We start from the raw sequence: 24,833 nt of genomic DNA on the forward strand, positions 1-24,833 counted from the left end.
TCGGTGCTCACGGCAGCCGCTTCGTGCGCAGATATTTCTTTGCTGCTCTTATTTTCGTCTTCACAATTTCTCTCCTTCCTTCTCTTTTCTTCCATTCGCGATCCCTATTGAATTGTTCGCTGTCAAGCGGACCTATTGCAGGCGATATTATTGGGGGGTGACTTTGCTTCTATAACCGGGACTAAACGATTCCCTGAACGCACACGGATTACACTGGCCCACCTTAATCTCGGATTACAACAGTGGCTTCTCATCATTAGATCGAATTTTGACATAAAAGGAAACGCCGACAAAACTGCTCTTTTGAAAAGAACCACTTGTACTCGCCTGCAAGATAAATAAATCATTTTGTCTGAAATTTTCCTTCTCGAATTTTGACTTTCCTGTTATCGCTCATGCGAATCGACTAGTAAGCTATTATCGCAGACCAAACTGTTACTATGTTAACACGTGCGTTCCATTATTGTAAAATAAATAAAGCAAAATGAAACATTTACAGGATTAAAAAATAAACAAACGCTTCTCAGCGTGTGGTTAAGCAAAGAAAGTGGCAAAGATCTCAGATGCATTGTTTGTGAAAAATTTTGATTTGCTCTTATAATCATTGGATGATTCAGGTATCGTATATTTACGAAATTACGTTTCACACAGTTACGTTTTGTATGATGGCCAATTTCGGCTATTGTAAATAACATCTATATCGTCATCCGTAACTTTCTAAACGGTCTAGGCCCTAATGGCTACCGGCTTCGAGTTGCCGAGTTCTCACTGTCAACAAATACAAATTCTTTCGCCTTTGCCGTTCATTCATCTTTGCTCCTCGCGCTTCTCGTTTACGCACGTCCATCCAAACATTACCTGCGCTACCGTGCGGCACACAGCATCGTGCATAGCTATACGTCCCTCGCGTAGCAGTACGCCGCGGGTGGGCCTGTATATTCGGATGTTTGTCCGCGTCATTGTTGCACGTCTAACACTCGTCCGATATACCGTTTCTCTAACGTGCGATTTAAAAAGTGTTTAGAGTCACCCTAATAGGTCGCCCGCCACCTTCCCTCCTGTCCTGATGTGAGTCCTGTGCTCTTTCTTGTCTCTTTCTTCTCTTTTTTCTCTTTGAAGCATCTCTCTCGGCAACTCAGGTGTGTTAGGACGAGTATGTTCTCGCGTTTACCGAGATGCCGCGAGCACACCCGTGGCGCCGCTGACTCTCTCGTGTATGGATCGCCTAAATTCGCAGTTCTCTTTCTCAGACGTGACAACGTTGCGCTGCGTCGCACCGCATGATAAATATTCGTGGGGATATTTATCCATATGTTACGAACATCTAAAAAGTGCGCCGTTGTTCCTGCTCAGGATTTCAGGACGAGCTGGGATGAGGCTTACTCTGCGAGAGCGAATAGTTTGTAGACGAGAAGGAAAATGCGACTAGTGTAACGGTAAAATCGGAGAAGTTTCCGAAGCATAGGTCGTGAACATTAAATCGATCGATAAACATTTGGAATGGTATATCATATGTATGGCCGATACATATATCACATCGCTTTTGAGAAAATCATCGCAATGTAAGACCACGAAGGTTATCGACATTATAAAAAAAAAATGATATTTGGATTAGCAATATTGTACCGTTGTAACAATCGCGATTACTTGTACTTATGATTTTCAATTAACAGACTGCACCACAACTTTGTCTCTCTCTCTCTCTCTCTCTCTCTCTCGCTCTCTTTCTCTCTTCCTCCTCTCTCCTCTCTCTCTCTCTCTCTCTCTCTCTCTCTCTCTCTTGCTCTCTTTCTCTCTTCCTCCTCCTCTCTCTCTCTCTCTCTCTCTCTCTCTCTCTCTCTCTCTCTCTCTTTTTCCCTCTCTCTTTGTTTTATTACAACAAATTGATATATTTATGTAACTGCTCATATTTTTATTTTATTGTAAAATGTCTCAAATTATTTAACATAAGAGAAATATATGTAGTAACATGTTTCTACTCGTCTTACATTTTATTACAGTTTTTAAATTGTTTATGAATCATTTGAGTTGCATGGTTATTCCTTAATCATATATACTGGTGCACCAGAATATTTCCACCTGGGCCATAATTGCAAACCAAATAGTATTTCTCCATAGCTATCGTTTGGCTGTTTGTAGAATATTTGTCCACAACCGATTTTCCGCGTATTACCATATACCATTTGAGTGTAATCACCCACTTTAGTGATATTTTTCCTGTAAATCAATTATTTTATCATAAAATGTTACAAAAACGCTTTGATTTTTATATTATATCTTGTAATATATCTTTTTATTATATATATACAGGGTGTTCTAAAAAGATATGTCAAAAATTTAAGGGGATATTCCTCATACTTGAAGGATGAAAAAATGTTATATGGACGTAGCTGCGGAAATGCTTATTTCAGGAGTTATGTTGAAAATACTGTTAGCTGTATTACTTACACAAGGAAAAATTTAGGATTAATTATTGTAGACGACAATCGTTTAATTAAGCTTATTCACATTTGGTTTTGTGACCTTGAGTTAGTTACAATAAATGTTGAAAATGTTCGCCATTCGCCTGAATACAAGCAGTGACACGTCGACGCATTGATTCACGGACACGTTCAAAAATGCCTGGCGTACAGCGGATTATCTCGCAACCTGCAATGATACGGCCACGAAGATCTTGAATATCACGCACTGTTGTAGCATGTACGATTGCCTTTAAATGTCCTCACAAATAAAAGTTTATCGGATTGAGATCCGGGGAACGTGGAAGCCACAAAGCAGGTCCACCTCTTCCTATTCATCGATCATCGTAAGTTTGATTGAGAAAATCACGACTAATACGGCTGAAATGAGGAGGAACTTCATCATGCATAAAGTACATAACATTAAAAGTCAATATTATTCTGATTGGTATTTATAAATAAGGCACAGTTTACCAGAGATCGGTATTTTTGAACGTGTCCGTGAATCAATGCGTCGACGTGTCACTGCTTGTATTCAGGCGAATAGCGAACATTTTCAATATTTATTGTAACTAACTCAAAGTCACATTAAAACCAAATGTAAATAAGCCTAATTAAACGATTGTCGTTTACAATAATTAATCCTAAATAAGCATTTCCGCACCTATGTCCATATAACATTTTTTCATCCTTCAGGTGTGAGGAATATCTCCTTAAATTTTTGACATATCTTTTTAGAACACCCTGGGATACAGTGTATCCCATTTTAAAAAACGCACCTCGATAATTCTTCAACGAAGCATTTTCGATAAAAATGTTTCGGACAAAAGTTATTTGATTTGAAGGGGGACATAAAAGAACTATACTGTTTTGTTTACAAATGACACTACTTTTGAGATATTCACAGATCATTACTTTTCTTAAATGGAAACTCCAACTTTTTATTACACCGTCTTTTTCTACCAATTAATTTAAACAACTTTTGTCTGAAACATTTTTTATTTGCCTAATATTTTTTTAGATATTTAAGGAAAATTTTGATAACTTTTTCAATATTTAATTCATGATATCTCGCTATTTGTCGGAAGAAAAACTGGTATTAGATTTTTTTACTCTACTTAGTCTCAATAATATATTGTTACAATCAAGGTTAGGAAGTAACTCGTTACTTGTAACGAAGTTACAGTTACAGTTACTTTTTTTGGTAACTATAACTTAACTTCGTTCCATTTTTCCATCTGTAACTGTAACTTAACTTGGTTACATTTATTTGGTAACTTATCGACCTTTGGAAATTTCAAAATTATTAAATTAACAAAAGTTAAGGTACTATTATAGTAATATATTCTTGATAGTAAATAAAATAAAAAAGTCTAATACTATTTTTTCTTTCGACAAATAGTTAGTGAGATATCGTAAGTTAAATGTTGAAAAAGTTACCAAGTTTTCCTTAAATATCTCAAAAAATATTAAGCAAATAGAAAAATGTTTCAGACAAAAGTTGTTCAAATTAATTGGTAGAAAAAGATGATATATTAAAAAAGTGGGTTTCCCTTTAAGAACATTGATTATCAGAAAATATCTCGAAAGTGGCGCCATCTATAAACAAAATGCTATTGCTATCTTATGTCTTCTTTCGAGCCACACAACTATTGTCTGAAACATTTTTTGATTTAACGCAGTGAGATTCTGAGATATTTGAGTGGATCCTTTACAATGGGATACCCTATATATGAGTCATTACCAGTGAACTTGTTAAAAAATAATTGCGCAGTTGGTCATTTTTTGTGCGATCGCATCATCCCATTGCATCTTGTGTACCAGTTCGTCAATCTTCTTACTAATAATTCATAATCTTACGTGATTATTTAAAAAAGAGAAGACTTTTCAACTCATTTCAAGCCATTTTATCCACGGGTATGTAATATTAATCTAGCTAATTATTTATATTATACTATGCTTGCATATTTGTAAGTACGTGTGTACAACATATGCGCAACTGTAAAATTTAATATTTGAAGTACTTACGGCAGATGAGAAACAGATGATTTGTTGAAATAATTTACTCCATCTTCCCACTGTTGAACCAATACTTTTACTGTTGAATAGTTGTTACCTGTACTTCCCGTTAGGGCTATGTTCTGACCAACGTATTCCTCTGCTACAATATTTATTATTTTTAAATAAAGCATAATTTGTGGTACTAGGGTAGTCCCAGAAGTACCTGACCTGACGTATAGATGGCGGTTGTTTGAAAAGAATGAGTATGGTAGAAAGTACCAACCTTATAAAGCTTAAGTTTGAAGTTTGACGACGCTACGTTGTTTAGTATTTGTTTGGCAGCCATCAATAGTGAACGCTCTCAGTGAATTTGTAAACATGGAAAAAATTGGTCATCGTTATGTGACACAATACTTTCATTTGAAAGGCCTCAGTCCAACCAATATCAAAGCGGAGCTAGATTCTACTCTGGAGGAGTCTGCTCCTTCGTTTACAACAGTAAAATATTGGGTGACAGAGTTTAAACGAGGCCGTACGAGCTGCCAAGACGAACATCGCGGTGGTCGACCAAATGAGGTGACCACGCCAGAAATGGTGAAGAAAATCCACAAAATGGTATTGGATGACCGTCGACTGAAAGTGCGCGAGTTAGCAGACATGGTAGACATTTCAAAAAGTGCTGTACATTGCATATTGACCGAAAATTTGGACATGAGAAAGCTGTGCGCAAGATGGGTGCCGCGATTGGAACAAAACAGCGTCATGAGGATGTTTCAATTGAGTGTTTGGCGAAGTTTCGCAGCAATAAAGCTGAGTTTTTGCGTCAATTCATAATCATGGATGAAACATGGGTGCGTCACTTCATACCTGAGACGAAGGAACAGTCAAAACAATGGACTGAAAGGGGAGAATCGGCTCCAAAGAAGGCGAAGACAGTTCCATCTGCAGGCAAGGTCATGGCGTCAGTTTATTGAAATGCGCGTGGGATAATTTTCATTGATTATTTTCAAAAAGGAAAAACAATCAACGGCGAGTATTATGCGAACTTATTGCAGCGTTTGAGTGATGAAATCAAGAAAAAACGGCTGCATTTGGCGAAAAAGAAAGTTTTGTTTCATCAAGACGATGCACCAGTTCACACATCCGTTATCGCGATGGCCAAAATCAATGAATTAAAGTTCGAATTGCTTCCTCACGCACCCTATTCGCCACATTTAGCCCCCTCGTATTATTTTCTGTTTCCAAACTTGAGAAAATGGCTCGGTGATAAAAGATTTGCCAACAATGAAGAGGTAGAGTCTGCGGTTGATGACTATTTTGAGGAGCTCGATGATTCCCAGTATAAACAGGGTATCGAAGCTATTGAACATCGCTGGGAAAAGTGTATTGAGCTAAAAGGAGACTATGTAGAGAAATAAAGATATTTTTTCCCAAATTTTTTGTGTTTTCTTTGTTAGGTCGGGTACTTCTGAAACTACCCTCGTACCTATCATTCCGTAACCGTTTTATAACTCTATAGGGACCTCTATATGTCGGAGCTAATTTTCCTGGGCTGCTTTCAAAATTTCTTAACATAACTAAATCGTGAATTTCATACTGCTGGGCTCGCTTTCGCTTTTTATTAACGTAATTTTCATTATATTCTTGAACTTTCCTAATCCGATCACTTGCGATCGTATTTTCTCTAAATCTCTTGGTTCCGTTTCGTGGTCGTTTTCCATATATTCTTTAAATGTGTCCACCATATACCCGCGTTGTCGAACGCCAAATAATAATCGCTTAGGTATCTCACCTGTAGATCGATTTGACGTATTATTTATGGCAAATTCATCCTTACTTAAAGATTTGTGCCAATCTTTCCCATTGTATAATTTTCCTAATCTGGGTCCTAATATTTAATTTACGTGTTCTACTTGCCCGTTCGCTTGAGGGGACCCGGTGGCTACTTTTATATGAATAATATTCATCTCATTCATAAAATCCGCAAATTCGTTCGAAATAAAACACGTAGCCCGGTCTGAGACTAATGTCTTTGGTCGACTATAAACTTGGAAGTAATCGCGTAGGCACCTAATTGATTCACGTAACGTCGAAGATTTTACCGCATAAAATCGGACATACTTAATAAACGCATCTACGCTTAATAATATATATCTTTTCGAAGCATGAGAACGATCAACTGAACCATAGTGGTCAACGTGTATAGTCATAAACGGTTTTGCAAATTCAAGATGGCCGATTCAAAATAGCGGCCGATATTTAAGAATAATAAAAAAATAAAATTGGATCTCGTTTAAGGAGTTTTTGTAATCGTTTCTGAAATCGAATCCGACGTTGGATTTTACAAATTCAAGATGACCGATCCAAAATGGTGCCCGATATTGAGGAATGACCAACAATCGGAGTGTGACCTCGTACGTAACGTAAAATCTCACTCTTCACATTATGAGGGGGGGTAAAAGTATGTGTTTCCAGCCTAAAAAAATTAATTGACCTTGATATGACTGACACATAACCTTAAGTACAAGGTCAAAGTTGGAAACGTCATATCCGAACATGAAATTTTTCAATCTTGACATTTTTAGGTCAAAAGTATGGATTTTCAGTCCTAAAAAATCCAGTTTGATCTTAATAATAATCTTAACTCATGACCTTGAGAATAAGGATAAGGTCACAGCTGAATGTCCCTCGTTGACCTCTATATTCTTATTCTTATGCGTAACATTGCTCCCTAGCAGGTGCATTTTCGAAGATATTCGCGTTTTCAGCCTAAAACAAGCTTAGACCTTTATGTGACTTTCAGAGGTCAAATTTGGCAGTGTTCAAGGTCATATCCGAACGTAAAATTTTCCGCTCTTTTCATTTCTGGGGTCAAAAATATAGGGTCCCGTTTAAAAAATTGATCTGACCTTGAAATGACCTTCAAGGTTATTGTCAAGGTCAAACCCAAGATCACCGTCAGATAGCCAGGAAAAGATCATAAAATCCCAGTACTTCGCATTTTTTCTAGGACTCATATTTTTCGAGTTATTCTGCTCTTCCCGGATTTTTATAACACCCTGTATATATTGTAATAATATTATATTTGACCGATTACATTTTTAGAAAAATGCATTTGAAACTTCGTATTATATATAATACGAAACTTCGTATTTTATATAATACGTAACTTCGTATTATATACCAGGTCTGTAAATATGAAACCGGAATTTGCCCATAAACGGCCGTAGCTGTCAGTGTAGTTACCGTCAAACCGTGTCATTGGCGCCATTTCCATTTGTTGACATCTGACAAAGATTTTCAACTTACAACAATACAAGTTTCATACAACAGCATAGTTTGTAATAGCGTTGAATATGTCGAATTTTGTGCGTGGAAGCTACGATTTGTGGACAGCATTGATTTTCTGTTACCATTTGAAGAAAACTGCTGCAGAATCGCATCGAATGCTTGTCGAAGCTTACGGTGAGCATGCTCTTGGTAAATCACAGTGCTTTGAGTGGTTTAAAAAATTCAAACGTGGCGATTTGGACGTGAGAAACGAAGAACGTGGAAGACCACCGAAAAAGTTTGAAGACAGCGAATTGCAAGCATTGTTGGATGAGGACGACGCTCAAACGCAACAACAACTCGCGGATCAATTAAATGTGACACGAGAAGCCGTCTCCATACGTTTGAAAGCCATGGGAAAGATCCAGAAGATAGGAAAATGGGTTCCACATGAACTGAATGAAAGACAGCAGGAAAACCGAAAAACCACTTGCGAAATGCTGCTCGCCAGGTACAAAAGAAAGTCATTCCTCCATCGAATTGTGACTGGCGATGAAAAGTGGATATATTTTAAGAATCCTAAGCGTAAAAGATCATAGGTAACTCCAGGCGAACCATCGACATCGACTGCAAGGCCAAATCGCTATGGACGGAAGACAATGCTCTGTGTTTGGTGGGATCAGAAGGGTGTGATTTATTATGAGCTGCTAAAACCTGGCGAAACCGTTCATACTGAACGCTACCGACAACAAATGATCGATTTGAATCAAGCTTTGCGTGAAAAACGACCAGAATATCAAAAAAGGCAACACAAAGTGATTTTGCTTCATGATAATGCACTATCACACACAGCAAAACTGGTCAAGGAAACGACTGAGGCGTTTAGTTGGGAAATACTTTCGCATGCGGCTTACTCACCAGACTTGGCTCCGTCCAATTACTACTTATTTGCATCGATAAGACACGCACTTATTGAGCAGCGCTTCACTTCTTACGAAAATGTACGAAAATGGCTCGATGACTGGTTTGCCTCAAAAGAGCAACAGTTTTTTTGGCGTGGCATTCACAAATTGTCAGACAGGTGGGAAAAATGTATAGCTAGCGATGGGCAATACTTCGAATAAAATATTTTTTATCATTTTCATACAATAAACGTGTATTTTCTATACAAAAATTCCGGTTTCATATTTACATACCTGGTATAATACGAAATTTCAAATGCATTTTTCTAAAAATGTAATCGGTCAAATATAATATTATCATATATGGATGAATTTGTCTTTTTAAGCTCTTTAATTTTTATCTTTACAAAAACTTTGAAATTGGCAAAAATTATAATGGAGGAGGGAGGGGTAAATTAAAAAATTTGATATTTTTCGAAAATCTAAATATACCATTACATAGAGCATAAAATACCATTAAACTTTCATCAAATCATTTTTTCATACATCTCATAGTTTAGAACATATTCCCAAAGATGAAAAAAATCCGTTATTTTCGAGGAGTGTTTTCAACCCCTAAACGTCGAGATATGCAAATAAAGAAAAGTATGATCTGATTATTTTTTGCTGTTCTACAACATATCCAAAGCCCATCCAAATCGGTGAGGGACAGTTCCAACGATTTACTTGTTAGTAATCATAGGTAGAAAAATCGACGCTTTTAAAATTAAGAATATTTTTCGGTTTTAGTTTTATAAATTTAATGAATAAATATCTTACCATACTATTACTTTATTAGAAGACGTGACAGATGAAACACCTTTAACATCAAAATAATAATATGGTAAGATATTTTTTATTAAACTTATTAAAAGCGAAAGATATTTCTAACTTTAAAATAGTTGATTTTTCATATACATTTATTAAGCAAATTTTATTTAGTATAATGGTTATTATCTACTCTATAAAATTTGAACCTTTTTTTTAAATACCTTGTATATATGTTCAACTATAAATATATATCAGGTGTAGTAAAAAGAAATCCATTATTTTTCCAATAGATGGCTTTAGTTATCTGTATCTCGCGTTGTATAAGTCCAATCGGGTTCCACTAGATGGCGTTAGAAAGATGAGATTTCGTACTAAAAAAACTTTTCTGACAGTTTTGTGATTAGTTGACTCAGTTTTGTTTGAGCGCGCGTCAAAGATGGACGCTAGCAAAGAGAAAATACGCTTTAGTTTACAGATTTTCTTCGATAAAGGCGAAAACGCAAGCTAGGCGGCTGAAAATGTGAATAGTGTTTATGGTCCTGATACTGTAACAGCCAATCACGCGCAATTTTGGTTTCGTCGATTCCGTTCCGGTAATTTCGATGTCAAAGATGCACCACGCACTGGAAGGCCAATTGTCGAAAATATCGATAAAATCATGGACATTGTCGAGTCCGACCGTCATGTAAGCACTGTTTCGATTGCCCAAGAGCTAAAGATTGCACAAAAAACCGTTTGGAACCATTTGAATAAGGCTAGATACAAAAAGAAGCTCGATGTATGGGTGCCACACGAGTTAACGCAAAAAAACCTCATGGACCGAATTTCCATCTGCGAATCGCTGCTGAATCGCAACAAAATCGACCCATTTCTGAAGCGGTTGGTCACTGGTGATGAAAAGTGGATCACTTACGACAACGTCAAGCGAAAACGGTCGTGGTCGAATCGCGGTGAGCCGGCGGAAACGGTGGCCAAGCCAGGATTGACGGTCAGGAAGGTTTTGCTGTGTGTTTGGTGGGATTGGCAGGGAATTATCTACTATAAGCTGCTCCCCTACGGCAAAACTCTTAACTCGGAACTGTACTGTCAACAATTGGACCGTCTGAAGGAAGCAATCGCCCAGAAGCGGCCAGCTTTGACCAATAGGAGAGGAATTGTGTTCCATCAGGACAACGCCAGGTCACACACATCGATAGTGACTCGCCAGAAGCTCCGGGAGCTTGGTTGGGAGGTTCTTATGCATCCACCTTATAGTCCGGACCTGGTACCAAGTGATTACCGTCTGTTCCTGTCCATGGCGAACAATTTTGCTGGTGAAAAATTCGCTTCAAGAGAGGCTTGTGAAAATCGACTGTCTCAATTTTTTGCCAATAGGGACGAGGGCTTCTATGAGAGAGGCATAATGAAATTACCTTCAAAATGGCAACAAGTTATCGAACAAAACGGCGCATATTTGATCTAAATTGGATCATTCTAACTATGGTAATTAAAGCCTTCAATTTCATGCAAAAATAATGGATTTCTTTTTACTACACCTGATACTATATTAGTACATATTCCTACTTACTTGGTACTTGCACATTGTATGAGTCAATCCGTGCTCCAAGCATGACTTTAAGTTGCAATAATCTGTCGCGATTGTGTTCACAAACGCACCCGCTATGATTACCATAAGAAACAACAAATAACCGGACATTTTTGTCGTAATATATGTATATATGTAGGATTTGACGAATACCCGACAGGTTGGGAAGTAAGCATAAACCTTTTGAAGCGATAGAATAGTATATTAGGATACAATCAAAGAATGAGGTTACACGTTAGCTTCTTGTATGTCTGAACTCGAGGGACGACTTCCTCTGCCTCTTACTCTAACCTTTAGCCAATAAGCCAATGCCCCCACGCGCTAGCTTCCGCGGGGCCCTCTCTCGGCGATCGACTACATTTCTCAGCGCGAGTCGAGGAGAAGCGCGAATCCTACATATATATATATATTTTTTTTAGTACCTTTTATTCTTTAAACTATATTATTGGTAACTTCTTGCTAATTTCTAGAATAGTTCTCATTTATATACCATGTATCCGACGTCATTATCATTTTTATTGGCTTTTCCGTATTGCTTTTTTTATTACTTGCATGTGTTCTTTACCGTATTGCCTTTTTCTGACTTGTATATGTTTTTTTTCATTTATTATCTTCTTAACTGCCGTCGGAAACATAAATGAGCACATGAAATTAATTTGACCTTCGTATGTAAACGTTTCTTAGGTACTAAAAATATAAGTAAAATTACGTCAATAATAAAAATTATGCAATTAATAGCAGAAAAGACCTCGCAGAATCCATATAGGAAATGACTTTCAGCTAAATTTTTTCAAGACCTGCTATATAATAGTGTATGACCTGTAGATTAAAAGTGTCAATGAGCTTAGTTTTGTAATGAACAATTCCGAGCTAAAGCGGCTCAAAATTAGGGTTTTATATAGTATAGAGGTATACATAGAGTTTCTTTTTCTTCTTATTTCTCTGTGTTCTTTATCCATCTATCATTATTATAAGAATAATTATAATACAAATTATTCATATTATTATTATAAATTGAGAAATAATGCATATAACCAAATATTTCGAAAACGATACGGAATAAATGTAAATTTATGATTTTGTATTCACTAACTATTCTGATATATATTCTTTCTTCAAATATGAGAAGATTTATATTTTACGTTAAACATTGCCGATTTAATAAGAGATGTATAGAATAGTGATTATAGAATGATTTGAAAAAGTAAAACAGATTATTAAAATTTAGCCATATTCATTTTGAAATTTATCATTACAACAAAGAAATGAATACGTTTAGATAAATATTTTATATTTGAATTTTAATCGTTAATTGGAGAAGTATTAAGACATCCTTCTTGTTATTTGCGGATAGTTCGTTTTGCTTTGAGTAAGCTTTTTATTTAAATTCAAGTGTTAATAAATCTGAAAGTCGAGAAAAATTTAATTAAAGAACTATTGCGTCGATTGAAAAATCACAATACCTCGGCTAGAATCTTCGGCTTATCATTATACGCGTCAACAGAACAGAAAGCCTGAAGAAAAAACGGTTTGATGTTGGGTTGCGCACTTTACTTAAGAATCATCGTTTTTTTTCCACCCTCTTTCCCATTTTTCCAAGACTATTGGATGTCAAAAAATGGGGCCTTTGGTGGGCGGGTGGTTATCCGGATCACTAAGGAAGATATGAATGGAAGACAGAAGTCCATTCACGAACACACCTGACTCCGTGCATCGAATCGTGAGAATCGATCCTTCGAGATTCTTCCAGATCACTTTTTCTTGTGTGTTCAACTCCGTGGATGCTCTACTTGAATATCTTTGGGAATAAAAAGGAGTGCGTGATATACAGCAATTTTCTCTACGACGCGCGCGACGTTTCTTGGGACACTTAACGCTTTCGATTACGCTTATATCACGATGTAAGATTTTATATGTTGCGTGTGGATCTATGCGAATTATTAACGGATAACACTGAAAAATTAGGTCCTGTTGATACAATGTATTCAATATATTTTGTGCTTAGCAAATTATACATTAAATTCGGCTACAAAATTATAAAAATATTGTGCGAGTACCCGAAACTAAAAATAGTTGTTTGATAGAAAATATAATATTTTGCTATACCAAGAAAAGTATGGTGTAGTCGTGTAATAATAATATTTGAATTTTAGAAACATGCTAAGAGAATAGAACGCCGTAAACTCAATATGTAATATAATTAAAAATAACCTATGAATGAAAGGAATTTATGATTGAGAAAGGGAAAGGGAGGATCGTCCTAAAAACTGTAGAACAAGATTTGCTACCTGTTGTGCTGTGTTTTGTACGAACTTTTATATTCTTCTATTCTGAAGGATGTATACCTGACTCAAAATAAATTAGCCGTATACGTCGAAGGATTCAGAATAGAATAAGATGCTGACTACCGGATTTTCGGCTCCTCATTTTCGTATGTCCGGAAATCCAGTTTGATATGCGTTAATAATCATCCTTTCATTTCATTGATCAAAGCCAGAAAGATTGATTTCGTGAGAATCTTGCGGATCTCATTATATTCCTTCTTGTTATGTATGTAGAAATTAATTACATAACTATTGTCTGTTTTTGCGTCTCTAACAGAATAAAGACTGGAGAAAATTTAGCGTTTGTTTGAGGCTTTGGGCGCGAGTGTTCATCAATTTCAAATACGAGATAAATGTAAATATTGAATTATATGTGTATTTATTAATGTGAAATGACTAAAAGAAAGTTTTCGGTATATTGTTTGAATTTATACTATCAAGTGCAAATAATGGCATAGGAGAAAATTACCCAGACAATATAAGCGTCTAAAATAAGTCTAAAAGACATCTAAAACAAGTAGTTTCTTAGACATCTCTAAGATATTTTCTATATTCGTGCATTGTTTAGATAATTTATCTCAATATAAATATATATTTAAACTTTCTCGTGTATCATGATAAAGAATTCGCACAATTTTTCGTTTATAACACTATAATCTTCATGGTTTCCTTCGTTGGAACTTATTTTACAGTGTTAATTTAATTTTTCTGTGATTGCCAAGGCCGCGGTGCTCGGAATTCAAAATCGACTTTGTGTTTCTTATCGCCACTATCGCACCACTTCTTAATTCTTAGTATGAATATATTTGGATTGTCATTACGTTCAGTAGAATTTTCCACTTTCGCTTTTATATCTTTATCCGCTTCAGGATATAACTTGATTGTGCGACAACTCATTTCCTTTTCAGAGAGGCTCTTGTCCGCCGAAGACGCGTCTTCCTGAGGGATGCGACAGAGTTCCAAATCTCCATTGTTCATTTCGAATGAGACACCGTCGTCGCATTTCTTCAAACTTGACATTGATATTTTCGTAGTTGCGGTTTGGCCGACACATTCACACGGGGGATTATACTCCTCTTGGTTAGGTTCCTTGTGCATCCTGATGATGACATGGTTATCATTAAAGGTAGCTTCAATTTCTTTATAAGGTTGACTCTTTCTAACGATTTCAGATACGATTCTGTTGGATGAAGTTTTCTTCGATTCAAATTTCTTCGATTTCAAACTGCTACTAATATATTGTTCACTAAAATTCGTTTGGGACGAGCAAGTTATTGCAGCTTGTATCTGTCCGGGTAAAGAAATTGAAGACTTGAAAACATCTATTTTTACATTAAACGCATTTACAATATTTAGAATATCGAAAAGTAATTTACGGTAGAGACCAGACACAACAGAAAATCATGACGACGTCAAAATGACGTCAAAATGATGAGGAAAACTCATTTTTTTATCATGATTCAATGATAATTATTTTCTCGTTATTTTGATGTCATTATAATTTTATGTTCTACCTAGGAGGAAGTACACTAAGCTTTAATAAAATTGTAATATTTACTGTGTTAAAATTCATTAATCTTTCTAACATTTCTTATTATATTTGGATATAAAATGCGATATAATGTATAATATATTATATATTAAATTGTCAAAATGACAGATCGGCCGAATAATCAACAATCATGATATGTATGCATATCCAAACATGATTGCGAACAATTAAAAAAACTAATGAGTTTTGGCCTAAAATTTTATCAAAGCTTATATATGATTTTGACAATTTATGTAATAAGATACTTTGTCTCTGGGTACGATTGGACAGATAAATTTCGACTTGTCGATCACGGGCTGCTCGAGTGAATAAAAGCAACAAGGCGAACAAGGTAATATTGACTCGGGCCATTCAGCAATCAATAAAGATTTTCTTGGAATCGGACAGCCGCAATTGTAAGTTGCTGCAATCATTTTTATTGGTTTATTATTTACTTATGGGTCTGAGTAGAGAAATTTATTGAGTAACATGATTTAAGAAAAATGTTGAAAAAAAATTAAAAACTGTAAATTTTGACTGAGTTAACCAAATAGTGACATCTTGATGATTTGTAAGGGACAGTACAACGGAGACAAGAGATAGTTTGCAACGTGAATATACCTTTTAATGCGCAAAGTTATTTAACAATCGATTTATTACTTAAATTGCTCAGATCATAACCACATTTTAAAATAAATTTTAAATAAATATGGAATATTAAATAAATAATAGCTTTATTTTCGAAAACATATTTTTTTAATTTTAAATTGCCGATGAAAATGCAATCCTTTCCCAACGAAGGTAAGACTGAGACTTTGGTGTTCTATTCTTTCAAAGAAAATATTCTTCTCTCTACTATAATATTACATATTTGATAATTACATATTTGATTATTGAGTAAGAATTAACCAAAATTAACCAAAACGAAATATATAAAAATAAATGCTTCGATTCAGATATTAAATTTTTTTCAATAACACATGGTATTCAAAATATTTTATAAATCAAAATGCATGCCTTTTATTTTTCTATAATTCAAGTGCCATGTTCACCGTCATGTCTGCCATTTTTGCCCGTTGGGAACGATTACTCGAAATATTACCAAGAGATAGGAGCGGAAATGATCGGCAATCAATTGCTCATCAGATTGGAGAAAGACAAGAACAGACTAAGAAAGAAACGACATGAATGGAATCCACCTTGCGATTGTGTCGAGATTCAAAGACCGACGAGCAAGAGAGGCCCCAAGATAATCAATGCGAATTACGACGATCGTGTTGTATTCCGCGTTCACTCTTCTTCTCAGTTTGACACACAAGAGGAATTGGCTTATAAATCACAAACTGTCGCCTACATAGTTCGTCCCGTGTTGCTTAAAGTCTTAAGGAACAGACAGTTCTTGATCTGTATATCTTTTAACATCATAAAGTTATATTAAATCCAATTAAATAGTTTGAAGCAAAGTATGGATGAGAACTGTCTATTTTCGATTTTATCAACGACTTCTCAGCCCTTTCGGTAGCTTCTATCAAGTGAAAAACATTATTATTAATAAAAAATAACGAAAGGACGAGAGAATTTTCAATTATGATTTTCATTTCTGCAAGAATAATATATGCAAAAGATTCAAATTTCCATAGATTGAATCGTGCAGAGATGAACAGAATAGCCACCGATGCAAGACCATCACAATATATCCTCAAAAGAGTATTCCAGGATCCCAAGAAGTATATACTAATCACATTACAGAGGAAAATCAAGATATATTTTTATTGCGAATAAAAAAGAAAATGGAATTTCCTGACCAGAAAAATAGAAATGTCGAGCTTGAACTCAGAACACCAAAACAACCAAAACTACTAAAACTTCCAACACCGTCATTTACACAACCTGTAGTTGTACCACTGCAACCAGAAAATATTGCTGATTTGGTTGTGGAAGACATAAAAGAACCGGAAAATTCGAGTAAATTTAAGAATAAATCTAAGAAAAAACCAAAAAAAGCAGCGAAGAAAAGAAAGTACGCAGATGTAACTCAGAAAATAAGAGTATAGGAATAACAAATGACATAATAATAAGAGAATCAAATGTATTTATGTTAAATCGCATACAAAATCGATTAAATAACATAACTAATAATGATCCTGAAATGTTTTCTTATATTTTTTATCTTATATGTTAAATAGAATCTGAAATTATGCATATTTGTAATTATATATTTTTGCATAATTTTCGTATATTCCAGTTTGCCTCATTTTTTGTGAAAAATACGCTGTTACTATGATTATATATTCATCATCAATAGTTACAGTTTTAAGAAAAGGTATTCTTGCGTGGTAAGAGTGAATAGAGTGATTTTCTAATGAACTTAAATAATAACTCAAGATACTCAAAGAATACCATTGTATAAGTGTTTATGTCGGACGGTTCTTGGTAGTCAACGACGATTCAGAGAATATTTAAGGAACTCCGAGCTACACATATTTGCCGCCTTAGCATTGTTACTAATTCACTCAAGGTCGATGGATCACAAATCCTGCGTACATTGTTTTGCTAAACATATGAAAAATATCTATCCCGACATACAACTCAGTAAGCAAATTGACCGCAAATCGCATCTAAATTTGCAGTAAATTCGATCAAAAACTCATATCAAAGATACCATAACCATCTGTGTCTGCATTCAGTTCATGTTTTGGCGTCAAAGCCTGCTGCCGGGTAACTTACAGCAAAAACCGCGCAAACCTTGTTGCGCATAATTTAGCGCTAAATATTATAAGCAGCTAGGTTTGCATGATTTTTGCTGCAAGTGTCCGACAGAAAGGTCTGTTGCATATTTGGCGGCTATTTGGCAATAGAATTTGATAATACAAATCTTGCATCAAATTTGTTATTTATCTGCCATCAAAATTTGATAGCAAACTTTGCTTGAAATTTGCTCGCGCAGGTTTGGCAATCTGGGTAAATTCAAATTCAAAATTTGAATTTTCTCAAAAAATTTAAATTCAAATTTAAATTCAAAACTTAAATTCAAAATTTAAATTTAAAATTCAAATTTAAAATTTAAATTCAAAATTAGAATTCAAAATTTAAATTCAAAATTCAAATTCAAAATTCAAATTCAAAATTAAAATTTAAAATTCAAATTCAAATTATGAAGGAAAGTAGATATTGCGATTATCAATATATACGAAGGAACAAGACTCTGCTTAAGCAGAAAAGGAAAAAGAAAGAAGAAAGGAAAAACGGGGACGCGAGTGTAAGGAAATATGTGGGCGGTTATGTAATCGTGAATGCTATGGGGGATCATAAAGGTGTCGTTCGCATTCTGTGTGGTCGCGTTTAAAGACTGGCAACAATGGCGCTAGCCAATAAATTAGGACGTCACGAGGAAAAGACGTGTACTTATTGAACATGAGAAGACAGCGTGACGAGCACGATTGCGATGGCGAATGAAAAGCTACTCGTTTTTCCCCTGACTCGGAGACTAAAAAAGAGGAGATACCTGCGATCGTTGATGAATGAAATGACAAGTGACTGCGATATTATACGATGCGATAGGACGACTCTCTAGACGAGCAAAGAAAGGAATCTTGACACGTAGGTTCGAAACGTCTTTTAGAATGAAAGAGCTACGATAATTTGTGGACCACTTGAGAAATGTATAAAATCCAGATGTTTTCGCACAATTTAGTATAAACAGAGATTGAATACATATAAAAGAGTTTATAATATTTCGATTAACGAGATTTCTTGTGCAGTAGTCGATTGACGTTATGTTTTTTTTATTTCCAGGAATGTTTATAATCTATTCCTATCTATTTCCATGTAATAAATAAATGTTATAAATAATATTAAATATATTTGATATTAGCATAATATTTAATATATGGAGTAATATCTATTGATTGCTATTCTTATATTAGGTTCTTTAAACATACAATAGTCATGTATTTAGATCGTTATATATGATGAGTCAAGAATAATCGGAAAGTGAGCTAAATCCTATATTAAAATTACTGACGTCATGTGAACAAGACGTTTCTTATGGGAATGATTGTGATTATTGAGTTGAATTGAGTTGAGTTGATTATTGAGTTGAGATTGTAATATGTGATTATCTTGCAATAATTTTAATTCAGCTCGTCGAATCGGTTTGACAAATCTAGATTTGCATTTGATCTTTTTAAGAATGAATTTATTAAAATGAGTTATTAAAATAAAAAAATTATTTAATTTTGACGTAAATATGACATTTATTAATCATATGACAGAATTTTTCTTTTTTTTGTAGAATTTTGTGGCGATTAATCTTTGTAATGTTTGTTATATTTTCTTGTATTACAATTAAATTAATTATAATCAAAAAAGAAAAATTGACGTATTTAAGCTTATACATATGTGTCAATATTCCTGAAGAAGTTAAAATATGAAAAATACATGCCGTAATATTGCGATCACAATCCAAGATCTTTAAGTGAAATAGTTATTGTATTTTTTAACTTGATAGAAATTGCTGATTTTCAAGTCGCGGACTCATTCGCGCTTGTTTTCTGTTTTAATAGGCGCTAATTGTTTTCGATAATGGCCAGGATAAATAAATCAGTGAACACATTCGCCGCAGGTAGTAACGTGCACACGACTGCGTCAGAGGTGGTCCATCGATCTTATGCATTGTGACATCGGAAACCGCGACTGTAGCTATCCCGACTTGTGAACAGTGAACGAAGGGAGAGCGGAGGCCGTAATGTCATCATTATATTATATCACACAGATGCGCGCCGATCGGGAAATCTCGAGGTTTTCGTTGTTATATTGCGGTTACGGCATCACGGTGTCCACAAAAGATCTCAGCTGGATTCCCGCTGAGAGAAGGTATACAATATCGCAAGATTGCTGATTGGCCGGCTTCCCTGTCGACAGTTATGGTAATAATGTGTATGTATTTTCTGTGCGTACTTTCTTTTTCCGCTTCAACTCCATGGCATATCATCACCTGCCAACTCGTGAATACGCCATGAATTCAAGTCAATCTGAGGAATATTGTATAATTGGCTATAATAATATTAATGCTCGTTTAACATATCAACCAAGGGAAAGTCAGTCAGAGGAAAAGTTGCTCCTTATTAAAAAACGCGTTGATTGAGTCTATTTTTATCGAATTCTAAGGCGGAGCCCCTAAACTGGATAATTACCAAAAGAAGAAATAAGGACAAGAAAGTGATAAGGCTATAACTAGTGAATAAATAAAACCGTGAAGAATGATTATGTACATATGCCGATGCAACTGTATTTACTTCGTACTCGTATAATCATACTACTTTGCGACAGGTTTGAAAATATATAAGAAACGTAAATGTATTAAACCTTGAATATTTCGACGAATTTCTCAGATTTCGTAAGGAATGGAAGGTCATTTAATGTACATTTAGTGTACATATTAAGCGTACTCTCAAATAGTATTCATTTTATGCATTTTGACGAGTGTTGCATAATCAATGTGCATCGATGCGCATTGCTTGCTGTAACAAATTTTATGATTGTACGAGCAACGCATAATTTACGACTCTTAAAATATTCTTACATAGACTCGTAATTTTGTAGTCATTTTCACAACCAGGTATTATTGATTACTCTTTAACCGCAAGATGTATATATTTTTAGATACTTGATGAAACTGACAACTGGTAATTTGTATACTGCTTGTGCCAATTACTTTTTTTTATTAATTAGAAAACCTTGACGTGTAAGAATCAGACAACTTTATTTTTATAACAGAATATATAGAATTGCGAATTGCAAAAACTAAATATGCAAACTTCTAGTTCTGATTAAGAACAAATCGATACAAAAGCCTCGTTATTCTCATTACTATATACAGGGTGTCCCATTTTAAAGGACTCACTTTAATATCTCAAAAACACTGCGTTAAATCGAAAAATGTTTCAGACAAAAGTTGTTTGGCTTAAAGAGGGACATAAGACAGCGATAGCATTTCGTCTATAGATGGCTCCACTTTCGAGATATTCACTGATCATCAATTTTCAAAAATAGAAATCCCAATTTTTTATTATATCATCTTTTTTTACCAACTAATTTGAACAACTTTTGTCTGAAATATTTTTTCATCTGCCTAATATTTTTTTAGATATTTAAAGAAAACTTGGTAACTTTTTCAACATTTAACTTACGATATCTTGCTAACTATTCGTCGAAAGGAAAAATGACATTCGTCGAAAGAAATAATGATTACTTTTTTACTTTATTTACTATCAAGAACATGTTACTATAATAGTGCCCTAACTTTTGTTAACTTATCGACCTTTGGAAATTTCAAAATTATTAAATTAACAAAAGTTAAGGTACTTATAATTATAGTAATATATAGTTATAATTATAGTAATTATAGTAATATATTCTTGATAGTAAATAAAATAAAAAAGTCTAATACTATTTTTTCTTTCGACGAATAGTTAGTGAGATATCGTAAGTTAAATGTTGAAAAAGTTATCAAGTTTTCCTTAAATATCTCAAAAAATATTAAGCAAATAGAAAAATGTTTCAGACAAAAGTTGTTAAAATTAATTGGTAGAATTGGTGGAAAAAGATGATATAATAAAAGATTGGGATTTCTATTTAAGAAAGTGAATGATCAGTGAATATCTCGAAAATGGCGCCATCTATAAACAAAATGCTATCGTTGTCTTATGTTCCCCTTCAAGCCAAATAACTTTTGTCTGAAACATTTTTCGGTTTAACGCAGTGTTTCTGAGATATTTGAGTGGGTCCTTTAAAATGGAACACCCTGTATATCCTTCTATATATATTCTTTCTTTTTTTTATATCTGAGAGATATCTTACAAAGTGATAAATAATAAAAAAATAGTGTAATAGAATCAGATTAACTAAAGAATAGCATATAAACTGATAAATTTTTAAAATAGTACAGTGTCACAAAGAGAAGAATAACAAACAAAACAAAGCGGGTACAATTAATTTTTTGACCTTTTCTTTATTATTATATTTTCTTTATTATTATAAATTTATTATAAATACTTTCGAACAAGACCAACGATCGATATCAATCTTTGTCGTAATTCAGTTACGTCGGATAAATTTTGTTACGAAAACGTTATAGACAATAGTCGGTACTTTCTATTTAAGTTCATGCACGTCGGGATATCACGTGCGCGTACATATCATATACCTCTTACGTTATTATATACGGGGATACATGATGCGCCTTTGGTGGGGCACTTGGTTTACTATTAGTTCGAGTAAAAAAAGAATCGTTCTGTTTCAAACAGATAGAGTCCCGTGAACGTGAGAAGAACTGCAGAAGGTGTCTTTACTCGAGCTGTGCTGCACGGGCTACGTGTAATTCTTACAAATATCGCGATATTACTGCGTGATTCTTTCCGTTTAATTTGTCCTATAAGTAACGAGTAAGTATCGTGAAGTGTCTAACAAAGTGGGCCATCAAATAAAATCTTCGTGAAATTCGAAAGTATCCATTTTACAAAATATTCTTGAGTAGCCTGAAGTAAATGTATGAAGTGACCAAAAAATCATGCGTTTCTTGCTATTTATAAATTTACTTCTACAAAATTAGAGTTTATTTCTTTCAAGGAAAGCTTTATTTATTAAGCTAAATGTAGTGATGAAGTTGCTTGATAAATTGTTTGTTTTCCTCTTTTTTTATTTTTTTAGTTCTTATCAAGTTTTTAACAAGACCAGAACTGTGTTACATCATTATTCTTATAGAGAAGAGGACTGGTTTCCTATGAATGATGATGTAACAACTGTATACCTTAGGTTATTAGAGGAGCGATTAAAACAATTCTTGCAGAGAAATAAATATTAATCAACTCTAATGAATTTTTACGCGTAATCCCTGTTCATGCAATACTTTATTTTATCGTTCGTGTTTTATTTCGTCACTTTTCAAATATACACTGCTCAAAAGAATTATGGTACAGATAATTTGTTGCCGAAAATTGGCCAACTTTGACTGGCGATTACTTCGTGAAAAATTATTGTAGACTAATGATTTTTTTTTTCAAAATAAAGCTTGAAATCTCTACTTTAAGAATGTATCTCCATTTTTTACATGCGATACACCTCTACCCCTATAACCCTTGACATCTGAGGGCATGTTTGGTATACTGAAAATTGCAAAGTTTGACGGAATGCACGGACGTGGACAATTTTTTTGTGGGGACGCCGTTTACATCGTCGTAAAGTTCAAATCTTCTCCTTCAATTTGAAAAAAATGGAGTCGCTACAATTTTTGTTCGCAAAGTTACAGCCCTTCAAAAATATCGTTGTTTTTGACCTTCGAGCCAAGTACCAGCCGACAGATTAAATGACTGGAAATCATAGTGGAGCAACGACAAAAGTGTTTGTTAACATACGCACGCAAGCATGCGCGCATGTTTTTCAGCTCCTGGCTCGTATTTTGACCACAGCCAACATTCCTAACATCGGCAAAAAAAACTCTCTCCGTATTCTCCACGGCTCAATATGATTTCTGAAGAGCTGTAACTTTGCGAAAAAAATTGTAGCGACTCCATGTTTTTTTTAATGGAGGAGGAAGATTTTAACTTTATGACGGTGTAAACGGCGTACCCGAAAAACAATTGTCCACGTCCGTGCATTCCGTCAAACTTTGCAATTTTCAGTATATCAAACATGTCCTCAGATGTCAAGGGTTACAGAGTAGGGGTGCATCGCACGCAAAAAATAGAAATACATTCTTAAAATAGAGACTATTTAATAGACTATTTAATAGGCTATTTAAAAAGTGAAGAAGGTGCGCTTTGAAGAAATTCTAGTGTAATTCATAAAAATAACTTATACTGATTTTAATACCGCAGAATTTGATTAACTCATATGCTGCCAAAAATGACCAAAGTAACACTTTTTGAGACTTTAGCTGTTGATTACACAGGCACACAAAAAAAAGTTGTTCGATAAACTATACTACCATACTTATATGTTTTCGGGGTCGTGGAATCCGAATCCGTTATCCATTTTACCCCATTACGTCAAGTTTCGTCCCTAACCCCAAAAAATATCTCAGAATCGTTAAAATAGCGTTTTTGAACGACGTTGAAGTTTGGAGCGTTCTTCGAGCGAAAATTGAAAATATCCTTTATTTAAAAAAAAAACCACTTAATATAAATGTAAATACATATAAAACATAAATTTGTGTTAAATATGACATGACATTATAAGAAAGTTGTTCCCCCGAAAATTACGCACATATAATCATTCATATAGATGATAATTTCCACAGGACGTCCAAACACTTTGTGCCAAAAACTGAAAGTGCATTTTCACTCTCCGGTATGTGGTAAAATAGAAAAAAAATAGTTTAATAGCAATCGCGTCCCGGAACACTTTTGTTCTCCCCGAAAATTGTGCACATACCACCACACTCAGACAGATTATAATTGCTTCCGGCAGTCACAGCGCTTTGTGCCAAAAACTGACAATGCATTTTCACTCTCTGGCAAGTGGGAAAATAGAAAAAAAACAGTTTAATAGCAATCGCGTCCCGGAACACTTTCGTGAACCTGACGTGTGGTGGGGTAAAACGGACAACGGTTTCGGATTCAGCGACCCCGAAAACATATAGGTATGGTGGTGTAGTCTAGCAAACAAGCAACTCCTTTTCTTTGGTGTGCCTGTGTTATTAAAAAAATCTGACATAATAGGACAACTTGAACTATCAAATTGTATTCAGCATAAAAATTTATCAAAATCATTTACATTGATCTCTATATCTAAAATTATTATACATCCTGGTCAGGATGGTTTAACTAGAGTAGTAACCATTAGGACAACAACTTCCACTCTCAAACGCCCCATAGCTAAGCTATGCATTTTACCATTAGAAGAAAACATAATAGAACATTCGGGATTTTCGTTCCCGAAGACGGGCGGAAT

The 24,833-nt window shown here is 34.6% G+C and overlaps 3 protein-coding genes across 3 annotated transcripts; 1 reads left to right on the plus strand and 2 right to left on the minus strand.

Moving 5' to 3' along the window:
* Nucleotides 1–2,036: 2,036 nt before the first annotated feature.
* LOC105183682 (venom allergen 5) lies at nucleotides 2,037–6,205 on the minus strand. The gene is made up of 4 exons (XM_025300627.1): nucleotides 6,058–6,205; nucleotides 4,488–4,620; nucleotides 4,222–4,299; nucleotides 2,037–2,217 (listed from the first exon to the last, which is right to left on the minus strand). Exons 1-4 carry the CDS (start codon nucleotides 6,203–6,205, stop codon nucleotides 2,037–2,039), a joined length of 540 nt encoding a protein of 179 aa, XP_025156412.1.
* A 7,845-nt stretch (nucleotides 6,206–14,050) lies between these two features.
* Nucleotides 14,051–14,939, minus strand: LOC105183683 (uncharacterized). Its single transcript, XM_011141978.1, has 2 exons — nucleotides 14,910–14,939; nucleotides 14,051–14,638 (listed from the first exon to the last, which is right to left on the minus strand). The coding sequence occupies exons 1-2, from the start codon at nucleotides 14,937–14,939 to the stop codon at nucleotides 14,051–14,053; spliced, it is 618 nt and encodes a 205-aa protein (XP_011140280.1).
* Nucleotides 14,940–15,891: 952 nt separating this feature from the next.
* Nucleotides 15,892–16,936, plus strand: LOC105183684 (uncharacterized). The gene is made up of 2 exons (XM_011141979.1): nucleotides 15,892–16,239; nucleotides 16,523–16,936. Exons 1-2 carry the CDS (start codon nucleotides 15,892–15,894, stop codon nucleotides 16,934–16,936), a joined length of 762 nt encoding a protein of 253 aa, XP_011140281.1.
* Nucleotides 16,937–24,833: the final 7,897 nt, after the last annotated feature.

The sequence above is a fragment of the Harpegnathos saltator genome, unplaced genomic scaffold, assembly GCF_003227715.2.
Source record: "Harpegnathos saltator strain DR-91 unplaced genomic scaffold, Hsal_v8.6 scaffold38, whole genome shotgun sequence".
Classification (NCBI taxonomy): domain Eukaryota; kingdom Metazoa; phylum Arthropoda; class Insecta; order Hymenoptera; family Formicidae; genus Harpegnathos; species Harpegnathos saltator.

Coding starts and splice junctions, on each gene's coding strand:
- LOC105183683 (XM_011141978.1), bottom strand. CDS start 14,939: ATGTTAGAAAGATTAATGAATTTTAACACA. Junction 14,639..14,909: donor GATTAATGAATTTTAACACA/GTAAATATTACA, acceptor TTACCCGGACAG/ATACAAGCTGCAATAACTTG.
- LOC105183684 (XM_011141979.1), top strand. CDS start 15,892: ATGCATGCCTTTTATTTTTCTATAATTCAAGTGCCATGTTCACCGTCA. Junction 16,240..16,522: donor CACAAACTGTCGCCTACATA/GTTCGTCCCGTG, acceptor AAATTTCCATAG/ATTGAATCGTGCAGAGATGA.
- LOC105183682 (XM_025300627.1), bottom strand. CDS start 6,205: ATGGTGGACACATTTAAAGAATATATGGAAAACGACCACGAAACGGAA. Junction 4,300..4,487: donor TCATCTGTTTCTCATCTGCC/GTAAGTACTTCA, acceptor ATGAATTATTAG/TAAGAAGATTGACGAACTGG. Junction 2,218..4,221: donor ATGACCAACTGCGCAATTAT/TTTTTAACAAGT, acceptor ATTGATTTACAG/GAAAAATATCACTAAAGTGG.